General features: G+C 24.6%; 1 protein-coding gene across 1 annotated transcript; it reads right to left on the bottom strand.

Annotated features, from left to right (window-relative positions):
* Window positions 1–509: 509 nt before the first annotated feature.
* LOC107478240 ((-)-germacrene D synthase-like) lies at window positions 510–7,054 on the bottom strand. Its single transcript, XM_016098377.3, has 7 exons — window positions 6,890–7,054; window positions 5,116–5,395; window positions 4,336–4,717; window positions 2,191–2,409; window positions 1,963–2,101; window positions 1,097–1,345; window positions 510–980 (listed from the first exon to the last, which is right to left on the bottom strand). Exons 1-7 carry the CDS (start codon window positions 7,031–7,033, stop codon window positions 687–689), a joined length of 1,707 nt encoding a protein of 568 aa, XP_015953863.1. The 5' UTR covers window positions 7,034–7,054; the 3' UTR covers window positions 510–686.
* Between the last annotated feature and the right edge of the window lie 1,284 nt (window positions 7,055–8,338).

The following is an 8,338-nucleotide window of genomic DNA, read 5'->3' as shown; positions in this document are numbered from 1 at the left end:
ATAAAATAAATTCTGATGATTTTTTTTTGTCTTTCTAACCTTACTGAAAATATAATATTTCTCTAAAAACTATATTTTAACATACGTTAAAGAACTTTGTAGAAAATAACGCATGTAATGAAATTTAGTTGCTGCCACCACTGATATTATTTTATCTTATATTTGAACTTCATTTTCAGCACTCTAGTACAGTAACTATCTAGTGTGAGTGTGTGACAAATTAAATACAGTTCAGCTCTTTGCCAATCTGATTCTTCGTAGTTGAACTAAACATTTTGACTTGGACTTACACTTTGTCCAAAAACAAGTTACTCAATATAAAAATGCATGTTATTCGTTCATATCTTGAGAATTGATCAAGTAGTAGATATATCATATATGTATTAAGCTTCTATCCTTTCCTACGTCTAATATGTTATTCGTTTCTCTCAATCACTCTGCTTCACGAACCTTTCAGTATCACAAGTCTAAGTTAGCAATTATTATTTCTAAGTTAATTACTTTCAGAATTGATTCAAACACAACGTATTTATTTAATTAAGAACATATGTTACATCAAACTAGCTAGTTACCCAACTTGTCAGAATGACTAAGCAAACAGCATGAACATGTCCCATATATCATGCTCTCTTTATTTAAAGACAACAAACCACATACAATGCAAGAAAAAACAAGGATAATTTATTTTATATTGGAACAGGATCTATAAGCAAATCCTCAATGTATTTCTTCATTATTCCATGGGCATGAGTGTAATTATCTTGATTTTTGTACATGACGCTTATAAATCGTGTCATGTTGAGAGAGCGGATGAGAAATATCATTGGAACTTTGGTTGGCATAAGACATTCTTCATGTATATCCTTCCAAGCATCACTAACTCTCTTCTCTGCTTCTTTAATGGCTTCTTCTCTTGACACGTCATATTCCTTCATATAGCACTCTAGAAATGAGGCAACATGTCCTCTTTTCTGTTCAAACTGCTCAACAACATATTATTTATCAAACAACAATTCAGCTTAAAAATCAATCTTTTGTGAGTTTTGAAAAGGGGAGTCAATCATTGAAAATTTTATATGATGCATGTGTTGTGTACCTCATTGGAGACGATATCATCCATGAGCCTGCAAACAATTGCAGAAGCTGTAACAATTTTGGGTTCATTAGTGACCCATTTGAAGACGTCCTCGGTAGCCATGTCTCCCATGCCAATAAAACAAGTAGTTGTGAGTAATGGGTAAGTGGTTGATCGAGTACATGTCTGGAGATACTCCTCTGATTTTGCAACATAGTTACTCTTGAACCATTTGGCTTCAGTCATGTAAGCTTTCACTGTTTTCTTAAACTGCCATCAATAAAAATGCATATGTCAACAAGGTTATATTTATTAAAACAAAAACATTATTTACACATTAAAATCAGACACTAAAATTATCTATTATATATTATATAGTTCGTTTAACTCGTTTTTAATGTATATTTTACACTAATAACTAATTTTGATATACACCTAACATCGTTTTTATTAAAATCCAACCCATTTTCCTTTATTTAAAAATATTATAAAAGTATACATGGTATTTTTTTTAAACTTTAGATAATGAATGCTAAACTTAATTATAGTGAAAAATTAAATTTTTTTTATATGAAGATAATAACTAAAAAAATTATTATTTAATTTTTTTATTTATAGAAACTCTGATCTTTTTAATTGACAAAAATTTTTGTCTATTATAATATTTTATAAAAGTAATTTGATTGTATAAATATTTTTTGTTATAATTTATAATATCAGGACAAACTAACATAATTTCAAAAGATTTATATTCTCATAATGTTACTACGATTAAAAACACTAATTTTTAACTAGGTAAAGTATTTTAAATAATTTTTGTATTAATAATTATTAGTATATACTATTTTCAAATTTATTTTAAATATAGACAAAATGAGAAGTGTTACTTCATTTATGCCATAGTCAATGCTATATCCTCTTCCTTCCTTCACCACTTGTTGTTTGGCTTTTTCAAAAGCTCCTAAGAGAGCCCTGTAAATTATTTTCATATATTCGGGTAGATCATCCAAGTAGCAAGCATCCCACCTAAAAATCATTGAATAACGTTACATAACTCAAAGTTTGTTATTTCAAGAAAGGAAATTAATTAAAGAAAGCAATATATATAAACCAACCTGTCAATTGCCATAGTAAAAAGTTCCAATTCATCAATGGTTCCATAATTATCATATGTGTCATCAATGATTGATAACAAGGCGATTGTTTGTGTTAGTAATATTCTTGCTTGATAATATTTGGGCTCAAAATATACAGACAAAATCCAACTGCAACATTCCACAATCCTATCCCGTGCATATGGTAGTTTTCTACTCACATCTAACTCCTCCCACCACCTAAAAGTTCAAAAACAACATAAGATAATTAGTAATGAACTAATGATAATAATCAAATAAGTGTCCTAAATTAATTAGTTAGACTATTTTAGTTAATTGATTTTATATTGTGTACGCAAAAACTAAAATATATCCAATTAATTAATTTGAGACACCTATCTAATCATAATAAAATCTTAGTCGCATTATTTTACTATTAAAAATAATACATTAGTACTGTAATACTTCATATCAATACTATATTAATGATAGTTAAATTTTTAGGAACGAATAAGATTTACAATTTATAAATTTAAAGACTAATTTGATTATTTTTAAAAAAGTCAAGAATTATTTTAATGGTCGATAAAAATTTCAAAGAACAAATTAAAAATTATCTCTAATAAAAACTAAAAAGATTAATTATTCTATAAAGTATATAAAATCTCATTTAATTTTTAATTATGTCATGGTATAAAAGTTTATAATCAAATTTTATAATAACTTTAATTTTAAATACTGATAATATAAAAAAATTTTACATACACAAATTATTCAATCAAATTTATCAGATATATATTTAAATAATTTTTAAGTAATGTATATAAAAATAAATTAATTTTGTTATATTACAATATGTAATTGACTGCATGCGTAAACTGATTCATTAACTAAATTTTTTGTGCCTTATCCATTTTTGCCAGTATATGGTACGCACCCTCGCGTTTCATCCTTTTCATAATATATTTAAAATTAGAATCTTATCGGATTCTTTTTGGGGACAACACATCATCAACTCCATTAACCATGTCTGCCTTTTCATATATATTCATTTATTTATATTGGAAGACTTCACTCAAGCCCCTAATTTTATCGATCATTGCAAAAACATCAACAGAACATTCCATGAATAAATATTCCTTGCCCCACCTATACAAAATGTACCTAATATATTGGGGAAATTGTGTATATATAATTTTGCAAAAAATTTTACTCTTTTTTTGTTTGAGATATGTTAAAATAATATTTTTTTATTTTTCATTTGTAAAAAATATTTTTTTCTTATAATGTTTAAAATTTTTTTCTTTAACCCATTTTAAAATTTGTATTAACTAACATTAACTTTATCTATTTTTTAAGAAAAAAAAAATTTACAAAAATATATTTCAGCAAAAAATTTATTTTTGTGATTAAATTTTATTTATTAAAATATTCTTGAACAAATTATTTTTTTAGTAATTAAATTATATTTTTATCAAAAAATATTTTCATGTTAATCTCACAATATCAATATATATATTATTAAATATGGTTTTATAAGTTTTATTCAGTATTATTTTTTGGTTTACTATTATTTTTATAGGGAAATTTTTTTAATTTAATGTTAAAATATTATACATTGACATAGTGAGATTAATAGTAAGATATAAAAAAGGGGCATATTTAGTTTTTTTTTTTTTATGAGATAAAAAATAAAACAACACTACTATTCTTTTCTCTTTCTTATTTTTGTAATTGATAGATGACAGTACAGGAAATGGATTTAAAACATAACTACAAACTTTTAACTTATAATAACTTAATTTTGAGTAAAATTATAGGAACGCATGGTACTTAAAACCAAAATAAAAAGAGCAATTATTTAAATAATCATGGAAATATTCCATAATTTCGTTAAGAAAAAAAAAAAAGAGAACCAACTTTTAGTTAACTAATAATAACTATTTTTAAAAATTTTTTTATAAAAGTTCTCATTTTTTGAAAGATCTAGAGTTTAGCGTTTATAATTTAGATTTTAAAGTTGAAAATTTATGATTTAGGATCTAAGATTTAAGATAAATTAAGTAAAATATTTTTTTAAAAAATTAATTAATATTAACTAAAAAAATTAGTTCTATAACATTCCTTTTTGGTTAATTAGAAAGAATATGTGGTTAAAGAACTTACTTGGTGAGGTTGCCAACTTCTTTTTTATGCAACTTTTGTAGATGATTGAAATCCAATTTAGCAAGAGTGAGTAAAACTTCATTTTGATTGGGATGTTGTTGGTAGATTGAAATATAATGTCTTGCCTCCCACCTTGGCAAGCCATGGTGGAGAGGCTGCCTTAAACTATGCTTAACTTGCGCTGCAAGAAAAGGGCTCAACTCATGATGGGTAGTAATAATGGACTCAAGCTGAGTGGAAGTGAATTTAAGAGCTTCTTCTAATATCTTCTCTCTATGAATTCTTAGGTGTGAAGCTTCATATAAACTTAGCATTCCTTCAACATCTTTCGTAAGGCTTTCATTAAAATTTCCATCTATATCCTTAAATTTGTTGAACACATCTGCATAACAACAAGTCCAAAATAGTGAAAATTAAAATCATTATCATGAATTATTTAAAAAAAATAAAAATAAGTTAATATTATGATACCACTTTTTGAGTTTGTTTGAATTTTTACATAATTTTTTTTATTTTTGCCTTATACTAAATTTTTCGGTTATAGAAGTTCTAATATTATATTATAATACTGCTTCTCCTATAAATTTAAGCTGATAGAAAAAAATATACAAAAAATTATATATTTAACGGTTAAATAAAAACTACATTTCTGAATAAGAAAATCTTTTAAAATATATATTGTGACCAAGTAGTGATGAAAGACTTTTTTCCCCTAATAATTTTAGTGTAAAATGGAATATTAATAAAGAGAAATATAAATAAACAAGTTGATGTGTATACTAGATGAAACCCGAAATCCATGCTGCCGCAGTAACCTAAAGAATAAAGCAATGGAGCGAAGATTGTCTTCAATAGTTATTTCTCCATTTTTGACATAACTCTTGTGAATCTGTTGCATCACTTCATCAATCTCACATTCAAAATGATAATGGATACCCAAACGACATATTGAATCAATCAAATCAAGTTTTGCTAAGGGCTTCTCAGATGTTGAGGTAAGCATTTTGGATACTTCTTTCTTCAGTTCATCAATTTGTGGCTCAGTTTTATAATCAAGTTCCTGCATGTGATGTTATTAGTGGAAGAACAAAGTACTCACTTATTTACATCAAACAACTGAGATAATACGTATTTATTTTAACAATGAATTAAGGAGATATGAACCATAGATCGGTAGTGCTATATGACCAAGTTATTTTAGTACTAAATTTGAATAAGTTGGTCTAATAGCACTTTGATAAAATTCAGTTTTAGTAGTAAATTTTGATTGACAACAGCATACTAACTATTATATATCTTAGTAAACTTATGTTTTTGAGACAATTATATAATTGTAGTTATTATTATATATTATTATAGTGGCAATTATATATTTTTTGTGGTAATTAAAAATATTTTACTAACAATTGTATAATTGCCACTAAAATGTTTTAGCGACAAAACATAAAATATTTAATGTCTAATTATTAGTAAATATATTAATTGTTATTTTTATTGTCATTAAAAATAAAATAAATAATAACTGAAAATTATTTTTTTATAGTATAATTTATTGGCACAATAAAAATCAGTTAAAGAAAAAGGATATATATAAGAAGAAAAAAATGGTTATTTTACCAAAAAAATTAGTTAAACTTAGTTAAAAAAATAACTTATTCACCAAGTATTTCTCATCATCAAAATCCTAATCTCGAAATTAAAACGATATATGAATATAAGTCCACAAAATGAACTCATTAATGATTTTGTTAATTAAGGTAATATAAAACTTAGAATCTCATTTCATCTATTTATTTTTTATTTGTCACTTTAGTTAAATGCATAATTATTAACAAATTTAAAATTAATATAATCTAAAAGTAATAGTACCAAAAAAATTGTTAATGAGGAGGGAGAAGAGTAGTTAAACAATTTTTTGGTAAAAATAGTAGTTAAACATTTTAATAGATTAAAAATAGGATTTAACTAATATGTATTTTGAAAGTATAAATTAATATTATTATTAATAAAAAATTTAAATATTTTATTTTAATAAATGCACAATAATTATATTAAAAATAAAAATTTGTACAATTTTTTATAATATATTTTTTTATTAATAAATTTAACATTGCATGTGTTCTAAGAGTTAGAATATATATTAGATAAATTCTTAAAGTATAATTGATACACCCCGGAAAGAATGATGTAGCATCTACATGCATTAACTTTTTTTTAGCAATTTATTTTATAGGATATTTGGAAGATGTCGGAGTTGTGAGTTGAATAAAGTGACACGAGAATAGACATCTTAATTTTTTTCTTCAATTATTTAGTAAAGTATTATTTTTTATCTTATACTTTTTAAGTATATGACTGAAGATATTTAATATAGAATAGAAAATTATACTTGATCAAACAATTTAGAAAAATGTTGAGAAGATTTACTCCCCAGTCTCAGAGTGTAGTTTAATGAGATAAATAAAAGAGTAATCACTAAATTATGATGAGTTCAACTACTAATTATGACGATGATTAATGCTAAAGTAATTTACAATTCCGAGCATTTATATACCTTGAATTCTGAAGCATATTGAAGGAAATAGTCTTTCCAAATGCTAGGGTGATATGCTGAAGTGCGTCGATGATCATGCAAACTAGAATTTGCATTTGGCTTGGGGAGATAATAATTAAGGGTTAAAGCTCCACTAGTAGACATGATTCAATGTTTCTTTCTTTCTTTCTTTTTTTCTGTATGCTGAAAATCTTTGATTTGCTTTGCAGGATTATTTGGACTCTCTGCGTTCATTATATAATGCTTAAAAGTTTATGTAAAGCAATTAAAATTGATTAAATAATTAAGCAATATTTAATTATTTAGCACTAACTTTACCCCCATGAATTCTTAAATTCGGATTCGGTAACGATGATGAATGTTTTATTATTTTTCATTTAGCACACTATATTCATTTAATGTATTGGAAACGATAAAAAAAAATACAAATTTCGCTAGAGAACTAATAAGATATCTATACAATATATATAATGGATTAATTATTTAGCCTAATAAAAATAAATAATAAAAATTCATCCATAAATTACTCTAAATTCAAAAAATTTTATTCAATTATTTTATCTCGAATTTCAAATTTTAACTTTCTTAATTTTAAATTTTAAATTTTTAAAAAATTCAATTAATTATTTAAAAAAATAACCATCAAAAATCTTAATTTACCAAAACATTTCATTCCAATATCCTCTTCTTTTCCAATCAGCGGCCACCCCCATCTTTATCAATAATCATTTCACTCTACTTTCGCTGCTTGGCTTGCCACACGCCACTTACTTTAGTAAAAATAACCATCCAATTAAGAATAAAAATAATTATATATATACCTAATGAATTGAATATCTAACATATTTTAATTATATATAATTAAACTCAATTCAGTCAAAATAATCATCTACATAAAAATTAAAATAATCATTCGCATTCCTACTAAAATAACCATCCTAAATTAACCATTAAATACATTAAAATATCTTATTTACATTAAAAATAAACATCTCATTTACATAAAAAATAAACATCTACATGCATATATAAAACTTGACTCCCAACAAAAAATTCCTTTCGATTGGATACTTCAAACTTCAAAAAAAATGTCACTGCAAATAGATTCATGTAACAGACTTTTAAAAACACCAACATTTTAGTTCTTGACATTTTTCTTCTTTAACCTTCACTTATTAAAGCATTACAGCATAAAAATACAAGCCTAACAAAATAAATATCAAAAGACTAACATTAACAATCCAAATAATATTATTAGCCATAAATAATTTCCTAACATTTACAAATATTAATACAGTTGAGAAAAAAAACTATTTACTACTTTCCACGGTGATATAAAATATGACAAAAAAGCCAGAACCCAAAAAATTATATGATATGAAATATGAATACAAGTACGCAAATTAGCTATCTCAAACTTTATAAATCTTTATGGAGTGACTCTGAAGA

Source organism: Arachis duranensis, chromosome 3, assembly GCF_000817695.3.
Source record: "Arachis duranensis cultivar V14167 chromosome 3, aradu.V14167.gnm2.J7QH, whole genome shotgun sequence".
NCBI lineage: Eukaryota > Viridiplantae > Streptophyta > Magnoliopsida > Fabales > Fabaceae > Arachis > Arachis duranensis.
This window is presented reverse-complemented; position numbering and strand designations above follow the sequence as displayed.

Coding starts and splice junctions, on each gene's coding strand:
- LOC107478240 (XM_016098377.3), bottom strand. CDS start 7,033: ATGTCTACTAGTGGAGCTTTAACCCTTAATTATTATCTCCCCAAGCCA. Junction 5,396..6,889: donor AATATGCTTCAGAATTCAAG/GTATATAAATGC, acceptor CATCACATGCAG/GAACTTGATTATAAAACTGA. Junction 2,102..2,190: donor TTTACTATGGCAATTGACAG/GTTGGTTTATAT, acceptor AATGATTTTTAG/GTGGGATGCTTGCTACTTGG.